At 36.1% G+C, this 18,682-nt stretch overlaps 4 protein-coding genes across 7 annotated transcripts; 2 read left to right on the forward strand and 2 right to left on the reverse strand.

The window, feature by feature from the left end:
• The first annotated feature begins 571 nt into the window (after positions 1 to 571).
• On the forward strand, positions 572 to 3,718 carry LOC132187507 (uncharacterized). Of its 2 annotated transcripts, XM_059601843.1 has the most exons (7): positions 572 to 920; positions 1,528 to 1,710; positions 1,833 to 1,965; positions 2,336 to 2,444; positions 2,541 to 2,577; positions 2,669 to 2,921; positions 3,000 to 3,718. In XM_059601843.1, exons 2-7 carry the CDS (start codon positions 1,528 to 1,530, stop codon positions 3,059 to 3,061), a joined length of 777 nt encoding a protein of 258 aa, XP_059457826.1. In that variant the 5' UTR covers positions 572 to 920; the 3' UTR covers positions 3,062 to 3,718. The 2 variants fall into 2 exon arrangements, with proteins under 2 accessions (XP_059457826.1, XP_059457825.1); XM_059601842.1 differs by lacking the exon at positions 572 to 920 and having other exon boundaries at positions 1,427 to 1,710.
• Positions 3,719 to 4,964: 1,246 nt separating this feature from the next.
• On the reverse strand, positions 4,965 to 9,966 carry LOC132188415 (pentatricopeptide repeat-containing protein At1g05600). 2 transcript variants are annotated; one of them, XM_059602858.1, is made up of 2 exons: positions 9,622 to 9,966; positions 4,965 to 6,602 (listed from the first exon to the last, which is right to left on the reverse strand). In XM_059602858.1, exon 2 carries the CDS (start codon positions 6,577 to 6,579, stop codon positions 5,083 to 5,085), a length of 1,497 nt encoding a protein of 498 aa, XP_059458841.1. In that variant the 5' UTR covers positions 6,580 to 6,602; positions 9,622 to 9,966; the 3' UTR covers positions 4,965 to 5,082. The 2 variants fall into 2 exon arrangements, with proteins under 2 accessions (XP_059458841.1, XP_059458842.1); XM_059602859.1 differs by having other exon boundaries at positions 9,617 to 9,966.
• A 1,311-nt stretch (positions 9,967 to 11,277) lies between these two features.
• LOC132186902 (large ribosomal subunit protein P1-like) lies at positions 11,278 to 12,681 on the forward strand. The gene is made up of 4 exons (XM_059601016.1): positions 11,278 to 11,364; positions 11,528 to 11,605; positions 12,119 to 12,331; positions 12,429 to 12,681. The coding sequence occupies exons 2-4, from the start codon at positions 11,537 to 11,539 to the stop codon at positions 12,480 to 12,482; spliced, it is 336 nt and encodes a 111-aa protein (XP_059456999.1). The 5' UTR covers positions 11,278 to 11,364; positions 11,528 to 11,536; the 3' UTR covers positions 12,483 to 12,681.
• A 221-nt stretch (positions 12,682 to 12,902) lies between these two features.
• LOC132186901 (granule-bound starch synthase 1, chloroplastic/amyloplastic-like) lies at positions 12,903 to 17,676 on the reverse strand. Of its 2 annotated transcripts, none has more exons than XM_059601015.1 (14): positions 17,384 to 17,676; positions 16,784 to 17,137; positions 16,594 to 16,674; positions 15,762 to 15,860; positions 15,466 to 15,555; positions 15,267 to 15,330; positions 14,997 to 15,097; positions 14,789 to 14,898; positions 14,454 to 14,697; positions 14,179 to 14,355; positions 13,895 to 14,086; positions 13,711 to 13,797; positions 13,471 to 13,599; positions 12,903 to 13,335 (listed from the first exon to the last, which is right to left on the reverse strand). In XM_059601015.1, the coding sequence occupies exons 2-14, from the start codon at positions 17,120 to 17,122 to the stop codon at positions 13,219 to 13,221; spliced, it is 1,830 nt and encodes a 609-aa protein (XP_059456998.1). In that variant the 5' UTR covers positions 17,123 to 17,137; positions 17,384 to 17,676; the 3' UTR covers positions 12,903 to 13,218. The 2 variants fall into 2 exon arrangements, with proteins under 2 accessions (XP_059456998.1, XP_059456997.1); XM_059601014.1 differs by having other exon boundaries at positions 16,784 to 17,140.
• Between the last annotated feature and the right edge of the window lie 1,006 nt (positions 17,677 to 18,682).

Below are 18,682 nucleotides of genomic sequence, written 5' to 3' on the forward strand. Positions count from 1 at the left end.
TACAAGTTGTTTGTCTTGTTAGCTGTTTCGGTCTGTGAATTAAGCTCATATTGTTAAATGTTAAGGCCTTTGATTCTACATATTGTATTTGATATTTATGTAAAGCCCTTTGAATTTACTTGTAGTATTCACAATTTGTTGTTTACATAGAGTCTTATTTATTATTTTGTATTATTTATATTTAAATTTTCTATTGAAAAATTAAAAAATGGCCCTATTGACCTCGAGTTGATCAAGTACTCGATATAGACTCAGCTTGAGACCCCTGCAAGCTCAATAAGGGTCTTCGTGAGTTGGGTTCGAATTAGGCTTCAAAACCCAGCTCAAGTTCGAGCTCATATTCGATGCATCCAAACCAAATCTAAAAATTGAACGCTCGGCTTGACTAGACTCGATTATAATAGCATTAAATGGACCACATAAAAGAAAGGGCAATTTGGGGATTTTGAGGACCCTAAATCAAAGGATGACCCGCCTTGGGTTAATAATCGAAACCTGGGGTGCGCCTAGAATTGCTCTCCTAATCCTTTTACCCACATTTTTTTTGAAAAATGAGGATTTAGAAGGTTGTGCCAGAAAGTTCTGGCCCACCAAACATAACCATTGTGTACCCTGTTTCCCTGTACTGTTTCGGTTAGGGGAATTGCTGCAGCTGCAGCCTGCGGGAAGAAGGAAGTTGAACGGAACCAAACAGAGAGCGTGTGCATGAGTGGTGTGTATAAAGGATCATATCTCAGAGCCCCACCAGACGCCATAAACAGAGGAGGCAAGCAATATCAGGAGAGGAGAGGAAATGGAAGGTTGAATACAGCGAAGCAGATGTTCTATGGAGCAGACCCACCTCCCAAAAGAATATATTATTATTATTATTAACATGAATAATTTAGTATCGGAGAGAAAGTGGTGATACAGCAAAAAAGGTTGGTCTTCGGTCTTTAATATACATTTCAATGGACACCCTCTCTATGCCTACCGTTTTCGTGGGTGCCCACTAGCATCTTTTTTGTCTTCTCCTTTTCCTCTTCTCTTTGTTTATAGTCTCTCTCTCTCTCAATCTGTGAGTAATATTAATTGCGTATATAAATGTTTTCTTTGGGGGTTTTCTTTTTCTTTCTCTTTTGTCATTCCCTTCCTTTCCACCCTCAACAGTAATGATTTTCTCGTTACGGGTATCGTTGTTGAGGAATCTGAGGAGTTGTTGTTGTGGCTGTGTGGAAAAAAAAAGTGGCAGTTATAGCCTCTAAAAGAACATGACGTTAGAAGAAAGAAGAAGAAGAACAAGCAGTATCACAAGTGCACGAGTGTTTGTGATTTCATTGATGTGATCTCCAGAAAACAAATTCTCTCTTTCTGCCCTTATTTACCAAAATCTTCTTCCTTTTCATTTTAACCCTCTCTCTCTCTCTATATATATATATATATTTGGGTTGTGGGGATTGTTTGGTTTTGTTCAGGGTGGGGGTTGCCACTTTTGCTTCGCTTCTTTTCTGTGTGATATTTTCCATGTCTCAACAAAGACAATTTCAGATGGTGGGTGGTAACAATCCGGGGCAGTACAATGACACAACTTTAACCAAAATCTTTGTTGGAGGGTTGGCTTGGGAGACTCAAAGGGATACAATGAGAAGATATTTTGAGCAGTTTGGAGACATCCTGGAGGCTGTTGTTATCACAGATAAAAACACTGGGAGATCCAAGGGTTACGGTTTTGTAAGCCCATTTTCCTTTCATTTAGATTCCTTAGTTTTCCAATGCCATTTTCCTTTTGGTTCTTTCATTTGTTTCTAAGATTTCAAAAAGCATGTTTTTTTTTTTTTTTTTGGGTTTCCTAGGTTACATTTAAGGATCCAGAGGCAGCCATGAGAGCATGCCAAAACCCATCTCCCGTGATTGATGGAAGGAGAGCAAACTGCAATCTTGCATCTCTTGGTGCTCAGAAGACTCGTCCACCAACTCCTCAACATGGTCTCCATCTTTCTCTTTGTTTTTTTCCCTGCTCTGTTATAATCAAATAGGCATTTCCAATATATATACAGTTTTTATGTTAAGGTTAATGATCCTTAAGTATTCATCTGACATGGAATGATGAAACATTTCGAAAATGAACGAGGTTGGATTATAGGCTTCAACTCTCCACATGCATTTTCCATTCTCCAAAATGTGGTTTCCTTTAATCCTGCTCATTTTTTATTCTAGTCTCTGTTTCAACCCAAGCAACTTTATTATTTTATTTTTTCACTTTTTTATTTTTTTTATTTTTTTAATTTTTTATATATGACTCTAAATGGCATAGGATACAATGAAAATATAATTTCATTATGCAATGGACTTTCAGGTTCAGGCCGGTTTAGACCAGCAACTGGCTTGGTTGCTCCACCTGCTTACCATGGCGCATATTACCATCAACCAACTGGTCAATACACATTTCCTTATTCAGCTTATGGGTAAGCCAGAAAGGAGGAACACAGGGACAAATCTTAGGCTAATGCTTTGTTCTTTTCATCTGTTCCTTATTTCCTTGTCTCTTTCACTCTTTTCAGGTACACTGGCTATTCCCATGATGCAATGTATCCCACGGTTAGTACAATGTGTATGCATATATGACAAAGCTATATAGTACTAATTCTATTGCATTGGTTGATTTTTGAGTTTGATGGCATTATCCCAGAACTATTACAGTGTTTATGGGGGTCAGCAATCCTCTCCTTACTACACCACCACCGGGGCAGCAGGGCCGCCGGGGATGTTCCACAATTTGTACCCATACTATGCACAATATGCTCAAACTAGCCAGCAGGCTCATGGTTTTGGAGTTCAATATCCCGGCCAAGTGGTGCAGTACCCATATTTGCCTCAGCCCTATGGCTCCACTGGAATACTTTCTCTTCCTTCTTCAATGCCAATGCAAACTTCAAGCGCAGGTAATTAAGTAATTCATAGCTTGGAATACATTAGAGTGAATGATAAGCAGAGAATTGATGACATGCAAAATGCAACAGGTGCAACAGCAACAGCTTCACAAGCCTCAGGAGCAGCTTCTGAACAGAATTCATCAACTTAATGTCTTCTTACAAGACTAACAATATGGACAAAAGGGTTAAAAGCATCGTCACAAGCAGAAAAAAGAGAGAAAAAGTGAATAAGAAAAGAAGAATATCAAGTTACTTATTCAAAAGAGGATGCCTGAAGGAAAAGGAATCCAAGAATCCTCCAGCATGAGATGATTCATTCATGGAACAGGCATAGAGGGACATGTTGAAAAGCTTGTTCCACTAACAACAGTCTTTGTTTCTTTGTCAAATTCATGCCCAGTTTGGGTTTAGGACAATAGATTAATTAGGAGAAGAATTCCATATTCATTTCATGCATTGGCATAAGGTAGAAACTGAAAAATGGCTTTGGATTCTACCTTATCAGACTAATTGCTAGATGGCAATGTCTCGGACGCAGAGAGCATCCGATGACATAAAACTTTTCTTTTCTTTTTTGTTTATATTGGCAGCTCAATGGGTTCAAAAGATTTATTTCATATCTTTGAACCCCGATTGGTTGGTCAAGATGAAAAGGCGAGCCGGGATAGCTCAGCCATTTAACTTGTAATTTTTTTTCTTTTTTTAATTTCATGATTGCTACTTTTTAAGATAGGATTAGTTGGGACAAGAAGATTTATCTTGTTTCTTTTTCTTACAAACAATTCATCTTTCGCTTTCAGTCGCCATTCTTTACTTGTTGTGATTCTTCTTTTGCATAGTCACATCGGTGGAGCACTGTAGAATGTGCTTAGAATCCAAGGGGATCTCCCAACGGGGTCAATATATGGCCGCTCTCCTTTTTCTGCTAAAAAGTTGGGCATGCGGATCTTGCTGAAATTCAATGTGATATGGTGGGAGATATATTATATCAAAATTTGCAACACTTTTGCTCCAAGTTGCTTATGAAAGGACACTTACAATATTTTTTTAAAGAAAACTTTTAGGCTTTTATTTAACTCAATAAGAAACTTCTTGCTCAGCAACTATAATACTTTATAAAAAAAACATGATATTTTTTCATCCAGTTTGGTGAAGAGCTGCTTTTGCTAGGCAGTGAGCTACTTCATTAACTTTTCTTCTAATATGTCTTATAAATCATGACTGAAAATCATTCAACATAATTTTTATGAGTTAAATCAATTGTTCATACCGGCTCTAACAACAACCTTCTTGCCGCAAAGCATGCACAATTGTCATTGCATCTTCCTCTACTATTACTTATTGGATCCCCCAAATCTCTTCTATAAAATTCTGCCGACTTTCATGCTACCACCGCCTCTGCTAATTCAAAGGTATTCAACTTTTACCTTCTAAAGCCTAAATCCTCATTCTTTGATAATGACAATATCCCATTATCCTAAAGATTCTCGCCACCATGGACATGGTTATGGAATAGAATGGGAGTGATGTTAACTTTAAGTTTTACTATCATTAATTTGTTACCCCACATATATAAGAGCAGCATCAAAATAGTGAGAAGATACCCTCTAGATTTTTAAGATAAATTTCGGATAGAGTTTGGCTTATCTTAGCTTTGAATCCTAAAACAAACTTCTCTCAATCTTTGGATTTTATCACTTTGGCCGCTATTTCATAACAAGTATATAGGTCAATAAAGCTGTTTTACTCTTTGAAAAATATTCAAAGCCTCAATTTGATCTCTGAAGTTTAAAGAAATTACAATCAAATCCCAAACAATATAAAAAAAATCATAATAAAGTAATTTTGTTAAAAGACCAACAGAAATTGGTGACAAAACATTTATAATTTCTTATGTTACATATATTTGTTACAAATTTTGTTGTAATAATCAATAACATCATCTAAAAATTTAAGAATTTTTTAATTAACATGGCCATGAACACATATAAATTTCCATGTGACACATGCCAAGTTAGTCAAATTTGCTTTGTCAATATTTTGAGTCACATCTCACGAAAAGAAGAACCTAATTACAACTTTTTAGACCAATTGAAAAGGAAGAATAATATGAGTACAAATGTTTCCACCGTCATAACTACTACAACATGAACAACCAAGAAGTGATAAGCTAATTAAATCTCTCAAAGCACAGATCAATGTCAGCCATGTTGGAGCATATAGTTGCTACCAACGAGTTCCATACACAAAGTTCTGGCTGCATACCCTGGCTAATCATCTCCTCCAACCACATAACAGCTTCGTATTGCCTGCCCACAGAGCAAAGACCTCTGATAAGTATATTGTAAGTGTCAGCACAAGGCCAATATGATTTAATTAACATCTTCTCCAAAACTTTACTTGCTTCAAGATATCTTCTTTCACGACATAGCCCATCAACTAAAATGCCATAGGTTTCCTTGTCTGCAATGCAACCAACCTGGTTAGCCATATTCTTCAAATACCTAACAGCATGGGCTGATTTCCTTTCATTACACAGTCCTCTTAGGACAATATTATAAACTTTAGCATTGGGTACACAATTACCCTTGACCATTTCCTCTTCAATTACCTTTACTGCTTCATCAGCATTCCCTTCCCTACATAATGCTCCTACTTTTGCTTCATAAATCAAGTATGATGGCCTAAAGCCTCTTTCTTGCATTTCAGTAAGCACTTTGTTGGCCTCATCAATCTTACCTTCATTGTAAAGATCAATAGCCATAGCACTATAACTAGCCAAACTGGGAATCCCACCTCTGACCAAAGCTTCATTAATCAAACGCTTGGCGCCTTCCATATCTTCACCAGTACTACACCGATTGAGATCAAGATGGTGACAAAACCGGCTAGGAGCCTTCAGCCCCTTCCTTAAAATCTTACTGAGAATTTCCACAGCCCTTTCAACTTGCCCATCATCACATAAAGCATCTAACAAGATTCTGTAGATTACAATATCCTCACCGCTACCTTTTTGAGAGATCCTCCAAAACATTGAATACAACAAATGAGTAGCATCATTCAGCCTCCCATCTTCACACAACCCTTTCATTAGAATTCGATGGCTTTCCCTATTAGGACAGCAACCTTGATTATTCATCTCTAGGAAAATATGCAATGCAAGATCAGAACGACTCTGCCTGCATAGAGCATCCATGAGCAAGTTCAAGGACTGAATCCGAGACTTCACTTCCCACCCATAAGAGCTCTCTAAGAACAAGCGGTGAGCAGCTTCAAGGTTAGTTTCATTCACCATTATCTGCAGAAGGGTGTTGAAAGAATTTGTCTTATTCATGCAGTTGAACTGAGGAATGCTTTTAAAAAGAGAAACCGCTTCATCTAGCAATCCAGCTTTCGCATAGGTTTTTATTGCATTAGCAAAGACTGAATCCTTGCACTCACACGAGTCTTCTTTCATTTTATCAATCACCTCTTTCATCTCACTGATTTTGCCTGCGTTTCCGAGGATGCCAATCATGGTGGCATAGACTGGACCATTGTGACAGTATGTGGGGTACTTGCGTTTGGCTTCCTTGAAGATTTGGAGCGCTGTTAAGGGGTTTTTCTGGTTCCGTATAATCTGAGAAAGTTGTGTGGGTGTCAAAAGCCTCGGCCATCTCACAGTCATGGTGTCTCAACATTCGCACATAACTGAAACAATAAGTCCTCAGTATAAGAAAATAAGCTCGCACTGAACAACAAATATAATCAGCTGCCCGAAACAGACATTATATACAAAAGCCAATGTAATGCCTGGCCCTAAAATGCAAGAGCGAAAGTAAAATTTTTTCACAATTAACCACAAGACGCTACCACTATATCATTAAACAATTAACAAACCTGCAATAATTTTTTACTTTTAAATTGACCTTATAAACATATCAATAAAACTAACCAGAACTTCTATATCATTATTCAATAACATTATATCACAAAATACAATCACTAAGTAGAAGACAACAACATGCCGCACTTGGCATCTAAACAACACAGAGAGACTGACTCAGTTTAAGTCAGTGCCTCAATATCTAACAACTCGAAGTATTCCCTTTGACAACATCTAACTTGCATGCGATCTATGAAAACAGGCGTCAATTACCTGCTGCAATCAAAAGCAACGTCTATGCGATTGTGGGGTCACCACAATAACACATGTGGATGTATGAGTCCAAATTTCTCATCAGGTCTAAGAGCCACTGAGCATTTATAATTGAGCCATCTTTTTTATATTTTAAAGGTATCCCCAAGCATTTACAGTATCGGCTATGTCCGGGTTTCCAAAAGTAGAGTTTAATACATAAAATTCAAAGCAAGAAGGCTCTTGCTGTGATGTAATTGCCTAGGAGCCTAGGGCTGGGGTGTTTGGGGTTTTTGCGGGTGCTCTCTCTCTCTCTCTCTCTCTTTTCTTTTCTTTTCTTTTTTTTTTTTTTTTTTTTTTTTTTTTTTTTTTTTTTTTTTTTTTTTTTTTTTTCTTGCTTTTTGTGTCCTTGTATACTTCCTATATGCTTAGGGATGCCTACAGTTTTTATAAAACTTCTATGATTACCTATAAAAAAAATATACACAAAATTCACAGCTAGTAAAATAAACTTAGAAGACATGATAGCTAGCACATAAGATTTTTCTTTTTATCTTTTCCATTGGAATTAGTCATATATAATATAACCCAGTTACACAACTATATATGCATTCTACCTGCCCAACAAGCGGAATGCATGCATATGTGCATACCTAAGCAACAAGCAGTTCATAAACATGTTTGAATCACATAAATCTCATGATATGCAATGAAATGTTCATTTTCATGATCAATTATCCATTCTAGTCTTAATGCATCTCATTTCGTTCTGGGACTGTTCCCGACGGCTTAATAGAGGAAGTATTCCCCCGTTTACAATCGCAAGGGATTGTTCCCTTCGTACTGACATATGAGATCTATTCCTCTTTAGAAGGGATTGTTCCCTATTAGTGTTTTGAGAACTGTACCTCTCAGGACTGTTCCTTGATACTACTTATTACTTGTTATCAACATTACGACTGTTCCACCGTGCTGGGGTGATGTTCCCTATATAATTATATTTTATGCACATTTAGTCACAAACAATATATATAACAAGTCTCATGACACATAGTAATCTAATCATGTTGTGCACATAAACCAATCAGCCTTTGCTTTCATAATCTATCAATCAACAACATTTCTTTAACACAATAAATAACCGCATAAGCATATAATCATATTTCTTAAATAAAGTAATCAGGCTTGTACTTCACTCAAATCTTTATTATTTATTTATAGCTCCGTAAGTAATATACTTACTCTTGTAAACTGCGAAGGACTCTTGATTCTCATACTCACAAGTTTGTTCACCTCAGAATCCTCCATCGATCCATTTACCTTGTACTCTACATTGGAAGACTAGTTTCAGTCCTAAGCCTCCAATTCTATGTTGTGCTTGCAATTAACCGCATCATTAGACCTGGTTAAACCACCAAACCCTAGACCCTATTACACATATAGCTACATGTGTGCTCTCACTTTCCTAAAAACTAACTAGGTATTGTCGTCCTCCCATATGCTAGCAATGCATCACAACTTTACCCTTATCATTTTGTCATTGAAATTTCATCTCCTATTACTAGGGAGAAACCTCATTTACGACTTAGGGCTACAACTTCCCGCTTGGTAAGATACATGGCCATTCACAATTTCTCTAAGTTTATATAGTCAGGGTTTCCCTTTTTACAACATTCTTAGACTTATATACTCAAAATACTATCTCCATTGAACTTAATCCCTTAAAATACTTAATCGCTTTAGTCCGCCTAACAAATCCATAACCATTTAATCACTTCTCCAAGTGGATTCGAAGCATATTTATATATTTTTATAACATTACTTATCTATGGTTATTACTCTCTAATGCCTTAGTCATATAGGGTAAATTATAATTTTAAGGTAGGTTCACTTTAAATCATTTGATTTGATACTGTTAAAGTTAATTTAATAATCCCTTTTACATTGGACTATAATGGCATACTATAATATATTCAATTACTACAGCTTGGATTACACAATGGGTTCTAAACTAGACATTATACTTGGGATTAATTTGCCATCGGTCCATACCTCTTATAAATTCTCTCTCAAATTGTTAGCTCTGTTTATTTGACTAAATCATTTATTGGTTCTTGTATTTCTTTTGTCAATTTACTTATTCACTTGCTTACCTTACTAATTAGCTTGAGCGTGATTGTAAACCTTGAACTCTTTAAACTTTATTCTAACCTCTTTGACTATTTGCTCATTTTACCATAACTATTTATTCACTCACTAGTTCACTTTAACCCTTTATCTATCTTATTTCTTTATTTGTACATTCCACTATTACATTTTATACTTATTTATTTTGTTTTAGTCCTCATCACATTCGGCTATGGCAGCAAGGGAGAGCCAACAATCTCAACCAAATACCCAATTAATCATCACTAAAGAAATTCCCCAATTCGTCCATCACAGTAAGGTTAACCAATAGAAACACCTAAAGAATCCATAACAGAAATCCCCAAATCAAGAACTCCAAATCATCAACATAAACCCCAAACAACCAACAAGCCTAACAGCAGAAATCCACTTATTGAAAACTAAAGCAACTGAAAACAACCTTACCCTTGATGCGTAAGCCTCAAATCGCCATCTTCAAGCCACACACGGTGATTCCGGTGGGTCACAAGGCAGACTACCACCCATAACACGCCGGTGGCTCCACGGCAGCGCAGGACGGGAGACGGGTAGGACTGGACCCCTCACGCGATTCTCTCTCAATCGTCTCTTTTCCCAGCTTGTCTCTTTCTCGGTTTTCAACTCTCTCTCTCTCTCTCTCATTCTGTTAGAAAGAAGGGCATTGCCCTTCGTTCACAGCATACCCAAGTGCTGTGCTAGGCCAAATTTCGCATGTTGGCAAAATATCAAACAGTTAACGCGCAGACCCAACAAAGCTAGATAATTGTAAGACAATACTACTCACCGATTAAAATGGCAACGAAGCTAGATATTAAGGCGATAAAAATATTAGCTCGAAAAAAAATAATAATAATAAAAAAAAGACGATAAAAATATTAAGCTGAAAGAGGTGATATGCTAATGCAAAAAAACTTTGAGGAAAATTACAGTTTTTCCCTTTAAAGTTGATAGCGTTCTTCAATTCGAACATTAAAATTTTAATTTTTGCAATTTACCACTTTAAAGTTTCAAATTTTTGCAATTTGATCAATTGTATTCAAAACTTTTCATATTGTCCATAATTTTTAATTTTTTATAAAAAATAAAAAAAAATAAAAATTTGGGGTGGTTGTAGCCATCCCTTTGGCCATCTGGCCATTTTTGCACTCCTAATTTGTTTTGTTTTTTTTTTCTTAATAAAAAATAAAAATAAAAAATAAAATTAGGGGTAATATGAAAATTTTAAAATAATATTAGTCAAATTGAAAAAAAAATTGAAACTTTGTGAGGTAAATTACAAAAATTAAAACTTTAATGATCGAATTGAAAAATTATATCAACTTTTAGGGATAAACTGTAATTTTCTCAAAACTTAACTATTTAATTTGAAATAAGTTATTTAGGGCCTGTTTGGGAGTGCGATTTCAATAAGTGCGATTTTAAAAATTGCGTTTTTAAAATCGCTACTTTTTAAAATCGCACAAGCGTTTGATAAAACATACTAAAAAGTACTTTTTTTATCAATTGAGTGTTTGGATAACATTAGCATATAATTTCGGGTTCATGACCAAATTACCAATAAGGATGAACAAGACAGAGAGGATGATGAAAAAAAAAAAAAAAAAGAGAAAAGAAGGGTTTTAATATATTTTAAGTGGGTATTCTTGATATTTTTTTCATTTCCATTCTAAAAAAGGTAACTATTGCGCCAAATATCTTTTTAATATAAATCATGATTTTGTTTTAAATTCGCACTTTTTCAAATAAGCACCCTCTAATCAGCTTATGGAAAGCGCAGATTTTTTTGCGATTTTAGAATTTGCGTTTTTAAAATCGCAATCCCAAACACCTTAAAATTACGATTTGGTTTAAAATCGCAGATTATTTTTTTAAAAACGCACTCCCAAACGCACCCTTATGATTTTTTTTTTTTAAGATTATATGAAAAAATAATTCTAAAGTAGGCGTCAGCGCTGATGGTTCCGACGACTTACGAGCATGGTTCAATTTCTCTGGGCCTAGCCCACACAAATCGTAATGGGCCGCCTAAGGAATCACTACAGCCCATTCGCTCTCCCCACTTGAATAAAACCCCTTCTCTTCCATCTTTAAATTTGAAACCCTAGAATCGCTTAGGAGGCGCCGAAGAAGCGAAGTGCTCCGAGAGTCTTAGAGCGCATCTACCCTCAGGTTAGAAATTCTCAATCTTTCCTCGCTTCTCAAATTAGAGATATCATTTTGATTGTTTTCCTAGAATTGCAGTTGATTGAATCGTAGGCTTCTATCGTATTCGTGTTGTTTCTTTCCGTTTGGTTTACTTGGATAACAGTAGTAATCTGCTCTGTTGTTATAGTGAGAAAAGATGTCGATTTCAGAGCAAGCTTGCAGTTACGCTCTTTTGATCCTCCAAGACGATGGTATTCCCATCACCGTATCCTTTCCATTGAATCTTAATTTTCTCTGTTTTTTAAGCTATAGTGGATGATTTTATTAGCCTGACGCTTAATGGATCTCTAAGAAATGTGATTTTCTGCGTTTTATAAGTCTTTTTTCCTCTCTCAAACTTGAGAGGAATAGGTTTGATTGCTCTTTTTAGGAGCTGATGAAGAAATGGGGGAAAAAGTTGTGTGTTGCCCGTTAGTTGGGGGTGGAAATGAAAAACGTAATAATACTTTGAATATAGACAAGTATTTTCTTTTCATTGATAAGAATGGAAAAGTGATTTATGAGTCACCTTAAGCCAAATTAATCGTTTTATGTTGAGTTGTGGTTTCATTATCTTAGTTCCATTTATAAGAAAAGTTGTGATTGGAAAGTTACCCGATTTGTTAATTTCTCTGTAACCAAATGAAGCATAACATTTTGATTCAATTTCCTCTTTTAATGGGTAATATGGCATGTATGTTTTGGGAAGATGTGTCTTTCCTTGAGTCATTGGTCATAGGCGGAAAAGATTGCCACCTTGGTGAAAGCAGCAAATGTGACTGTTGAATCTTATTGGCCAAGCTTGTTTGCTAAGCTTGCTGAGAAGAGAAACATTGAGGATCTCATATTGAATGCTGCATCTGGTGGTGGTGGTGGTGCTGCAGTTGCTGTTGCGCCATCAGCTGGAGGCGGTGCTGCTGCTGCTGCCGCTCCTCCACCTGAGGAGAAGAAGGTGAATAATTCCCTTTGAGTTGGTTTTTGATGTTGTCAAGATTGGTGCTCTGGGCTTTTGGGTTATCTGATTGTTGTGTCTGTTTTGTGATATACAGGAAGAAGCAAAGGAAGAGAGTGATGATGATATGGGGTTCAGCTTGTTCGATTAGGAGCTCCTTTCAGTATGATTTTGTCCTATGCTGGAGTAGTACTTTTCAAGGGTGGTTACCTTATGGATCTAGTAGAACTTGTTTTAATTTGATATATTTGTATTCATGAAGGATGAAGTAATTGGAAGTCTGGTTTTTGCTAATTGTGTGATTGTGCTTTCGGATATATTGCTAAGTCTTTTCAGACAATATTTGGTTCCTCTGCTGTCATTTCTTGAATTTTGTGTTTTCAAGTATGCGATATCTCTAACAAGTTGCTGCATGCTCTAAGCTGTATTACTGGTATTTGACTTGTTACAATATGTTTTAGAAGGCTTATACTTTATGGGGTGTGATATGCATGCTTGCCTTGGCTTCTTTTAAAAAAAAAAATTTACACAACGTACTGCAAATGTGAGAGTTCTCCGCCTGGAAGGCTCACTGAGGTGGAATGGAAATGAGCAATGGTTTTAGGAATTGCTATATTTATTCTCCAAGTTACAGGAATTTGTTCAGGCTTCGCCTATTGAAGTCTGTCATAAGACATGTTATTTCACATTGTTTGGCCAAGCATTACGTTCCAAAACAACTTGATATATACCCCCAAAACAATTTTTGGTGAGAATAACAACGAATCTGGCAGCTCTTTTAGACGAGCAGTAGAACATCTTGTGTGTTAGGATTTGGATTATGCCTTCTGCTGTCGTCCAAGGTTTATTAAGGGAACACAAGTTCGATTTATTATAGATCGATAATCTCAGGGGGTTGCAACGTTTTCCTTGGCGAGGGGAGCTATTTCCTCGCCTTCTATGCCAGATTCACTTCCATCGACCCCCAAACTCAGCAGCTCTTTCTCCCACTTTTTAGCGGGTTCCTGCGCCAATACAACATAATTAACAGATTGAGAAGCATATTTTCTTTAGGCCTTGAATCAACAAAAAAAAAAAGAAAATGAAAGTCTTCATTGCAGCAGCCTCCTGCATTGAGGTTTTTCACCCCTGCAACCCACCTTCCAGGAGAGCTCTTGAGCCATGACATTCTTTATAATCTCAGTGAAAGCTGGAGTTCCATAGGCTGTGAGGGCTCTTTTCACAGTTGTTGCCACAGCAGTCACATCCGCAGGGTCCACAGCATCACACTGGAAGATCATTGGTTAGAATTTATGTTCAACGGGCACCAAAATTCAAATAAGACTTTTGATGTTGCCGTCTAGAAGCACAGGAAAGAAATGAGTTTATATATATATTACTTCAACATTGAAGCCTCCCATCTGAAATCCAGTGAAACCTTCTTTAACAGTATCAACCAATCCACCAGTTGAGGCGACAATAGGTACCTGGACAAGATGGTCAATTATAAAGTTTTGATTAATTGATTAAATTTATTATTTTCTATTGAGTTTAAAACAAGCTAAGGATAAGTTTTGATCTTACAGTTCCGTAACGCATGGCGTGTAATTGAATCAGACCGCAGGGCTCAAATCTGCTAGGAACCAATATAAAATCAGCACCGGCAATGATCATATGAGCCAGGGGAACATTGAATTTTGCCACTCCTCGGGCCTTGTCAGGATATATTGTCTCCAGCTGTTCAAGCTGCTTCTCCATCGGTTTCTTACCAGTCCCCTAAAAGAATATATACCAGGAAGCAGCTCACAATAATGTACAGACCCGTTTTTATGTATGTGAGAAAAACAAATTCGTAGCCTGATACTTACAAGGACAATTATTTGAACATTCTCTTTGATAAAATGGGGAATAGCTGCTACAAGAATATCTGAACCTTTCTGCTCTTCAAGCCTACCAATAAAGCCTATAACGGGGATGTTTCTATCCACCGGCAATCCCACTTCTGCTTGGAGGGCTTCCTTCAACAGAGGCTTGGCATCCGTCACCTGTGAAGGAATGCCAAATTTGAGAAATATTGGCAAATAAAGCAGCAGGGAGGTTTAAACAATGGCAGATATCATGAGCATAGTTGGAAGATTCTTACAGTTGAAGCATCATATTTGACGCCTACATATTTGTCAGTCAACGGATTCCATTCTTGGACATCCATGCCATTCACAATTCCTGTAATGCCAGTTTTGCGAAGGATGTTATCCAATTCCACTCCTTTTTCAACGCCAGAGACGAGTTCTTGGGCATAGTATGGGCTGACAGTAAAAACCTTGTCTGATTCTAAAATTCCAGCTTTCATCCAATTAATTTTCCTTCCCTTAACTGGTTTTTCATACCTGCAATCAAAATTGTTGTTATTGTTATACAGAAATTAATCATATACAATTATGCATGCCATACTGATCAGCAGATCATCAAAATCGTTACCCATCAACAAATTCAAAAGAGCTTTTGAATTCATCTGGGAGATTGAGAAGTGAGAAATCTGTGAAGCCAAATCTGCCCTGGTAAGCAATGTTGTGAATGCAGAAGGCAACCTGGAAATTGACAATGCAGAAATCCATGCTTTTGAGTAAAAGTTGGCTGACATAATTCTTATGTTAGATAGTTCCAGACAGGCAAACAAGGTACCTACTCTAGCACTTTTATATATGCCTTTGGGCTTGTAAATTGTTTTCAGGTAACAAGGGATCAGGGCAGTGTGCCAGTCGTTGGCAATGAACACAACATCTTCACCTGCATCCATGAATGTCGGTAAATATTTGATTGAAATAGGAGGTGAATGATGGATACAAAGTTCAAACTCAAGATCTTGCTTTAATGCCATGTTAAATTATCATTTATCCCAAAAGTACAAGCTAATAAAAAATAATGAATGTAATCATTTAATTTATATTCTACGTACCATAAGGTCCAGAGAAATATTTGCTGCTGTTAAGATTTAGAACCCTTGGTGCTTCTAGAGCTGCCTAAAAGACCAAAAAAAGAAAAAAGTCATAAATTTGGGAGTAAATATATAATATACTAAGGTTAATTGGATACACTTGAACATGATAATTGATAAACTAAAGAAAGGGAAAGCAATCAATATAGAGACTATGGACCTGGCATAGCAGGCTGAATCGAACTTGATTGTCCTTGTAATCGTCTCCAGCAATGGGCCCATAAATTTTGGATTTAGTTTTCCCCCACACCTGTATGTCATCCAGTGCATGTTAATTAGTTTGACTCTCTATGAGTCTGTTGAGGAATAATCTCATATTGTCTTTGGATAAGATCTTGAGCATATTTATAAGAAATAGACAACCCATTCTTATTTAACCGATTTTATGAGATGAGTTAGACTCACAAATTTACTGAAGTAAGATGAGAGAAGTGATTATGGAATAAATGAACCAACCTTTTCAAGAAACAATGGGTGATCCACAAAAACGCGATCAACTCCTCTTTTGTAGCAATGGTAAAAGCGGACCTTTTCCTTTTGATCTCCCACTTTAAGCTACATGTCAAATGGTTTTTAAGCTCTTAAACATAGAAAATTGCTATTACAGTGAAATCTGTAAGAACAGAAATAGAAAACAGAAAATGAAATGTTCATAAAATGCGTTATTTAGTCACTTTTCTTACGTACATAGTTTGGTTGTATTTTGCACAAAACAAAACTAAATCGGAACACCCTCAGAGTTTTTATTCGAGCTAGATAGAAAGACTCAAATTTTTTAGAATACATAAGGTTTTAAGAGACACAGGAAGAGAGAATTTTCTGTATTATAGTATTGGTCTGCAATGAACTCTTTATAGTGTTAAGTCAACAGTTTTAATGTATGCTCAACGACAAACATGTAATTTCGCAATTAATAGTGATTAACGGCTAATCAAGCTGTCATTAAAATCCAACTATCAGATATCAACAAACGCTTTAATCTTGAGTATTAGTTAATGATCTAACAATGGACTTTACTAACCGTCACGTAAATTTAACTGTTGGATCTACTCTATCAACATCCTACGATCTAGATCAAACCACCATATCGTATGATCACGACTATCCAAAAAGCAACGCATGATCATAATTCTCTTATTTCAAAGTTCTCTAAAACCTTTTATTTAAAACATCCCCACACCACAAAGTAGGTAAATATATATAAATCCTAATTTTGAAAATTCTGTAACAAAAATCTCCTGGAAAGAAATGAAATCTAATGAAAGTGTGCATGTAGACTGGAATATACCTCAACTATAACATCTGTATCCCAGGCATCTTTGTACTGATCATAACGAGGAGAGACAGTCATCACACGATGCCCATTGGCCTAATCAAGGATTGATTGAAGTGAGATCAATACATGCCAATTAATTAATCATATCATTCAATGCATTTTATCAGTCAAGAGAAAGAATGAGAACACAAATTAAGCTGACCGCCATTGCAGGTGGCAGACCTCCAAGAACATCTCCAAGTCCACCAGTTTTGCTCCAGGGACCTACTTCTGTTCCAACAAATACCAAATTCATCCCACTTCCACAAACAATGATTCCTGAACTCCTCGCATACCTACTCTTAAATGTTTTATAACTTCTAGCCTGCCAGATTTTGACACGCAGCTCATCTACTTGGTTCAAGGGTCTTAACCCTTCGTGAGCCGTGGTACACTTGAACATTCGTCCCAGTTTTGCTTTAGACTCTGCTCCAGAAGTTACTCCATAGTTGACTAGTGAACTTGTTGATGCAAAGTTTGAAGCTGCAGCCACAGTTGCCATTGCTGATATTTCCTTCTGCTAAAAGAATGACAACAGAAATATAGATGTAACCCATTGATGCTCATACATAGAGACGTACATAACTATGAAGGAGCTCAAGTGTAGGCACAATAGGGCTGTTCTATATTCTACCAAATGTAAATTTCTTGGGAAGATAGATGAAAAATTGGTGACATTGGAAGCTAGGATATCAAATGAAATGCTGAAGGAGCAGGTTAATTATAGTAGAAAAACATTGAAGTTGAGTTGAGAGATGCTTACATTGACTTATCAGACTCCTATAAGCTGCACTGGGGTACTGGCCACCAAGAATGAATTCTGCAGACGCCCGAGAGCTGCCATTTGTAGTGCCACTTTCCCACCTCAGGATTTGTTTGCGGCTTACAAATCGCAAGAGATGAGAGCCATGGGACAGTCTGGTGGTGGAATATGCTGAAAGCACTTGTTTGCATTCGGTTACTGTCCTTTCTATAGACCAGAGTCCACAGAGTGATGCCCAAGATTACTTGAATTATTGAGCTTAAAGGAATTTCTATTAGCTCTCTCTCTCTCTCTTCAAATTTTCATTTGTGTCCTCAGGATTTTCATGCCTTAAGAGTCACAGACAAAAAATTACAAACTCTAATATATATACACTACACACATGTGAAAAGGATAAAACGCTAATGACAAGGATAATTCTCGTGGCTATTATCATTTCTAGCTATGATTGAACCCCAGTACCCCACCACAGAACATAGCTTTCATTGGACTTTCCCCCTGATTTATAGGATAAAAGACCTGCATATAACATTAATCTTTGAAAACATATTTTTTTGTACATATAGTTTAGAGAAATGCTTTTTTCCCACTCATCTCCATTCATATATTTTTTAAATTTACCGTTGGATATGTAAGACGTACATACTAGAGATCTAATAGTAAATTTAAAATAGAAATGAATGAGAGATAAAAGAATAGCAAGCCTCCATAGTTTATAATGCTAATCTGACAAGTTAGTCTATATATTGCTCTCACAAAATCAAAGCATATATATATGAATGGCAATGTGTAGAGAAAAATAAAATTTTCATTTATTTTATTATTTTTTGAAATATTAAATTCATATATATGAAAATTATATTAACCTTATATGTAACCTAATATAGCACTGGATTAGAATATATTATCCAATATTTTATAAATTATTTACTATATAATTTAGGAGCTACTATCCCAACGACATATTGTTTTTTATTTTACGGATAAATTATGAGGGTGTTTGGCAAAATTTACTTTTAAACATAAAAAAAAAGGTTAATTTCACAAAGGCCTCCTGAACTTTTATGTGTTTCGAGAAGACCTCCCAAAGTTTCAAAATTCTTAATTTAATGCAATTTACCTATCTATTAAGATTTGACGTTAAATCCTAACAGAGGTTATGAAAAATACCAAATATCCTCAACATTTTCATATATATATATTAAAAAAAACTGACGTAAGAGTAAATTTAAAATTTTATAAAAGTTTCAAGGTATAAAAAGATTATTTTATCTATTTTAACGTTTGTTTAATACAAAA

This window comes from Corylus avellana, chromosome ca7, assembly GCF_901000735.1.
Source record: "Corylus avellana chromosome ca7, CavTom2PMs-1.0".
Taxonomy (NCBI): Eukaryota; Viridiplantae; Streptophyta; class Magnoliopsida; order Fagales; family Betulaceae; genus Corylus; species Corylus avellana.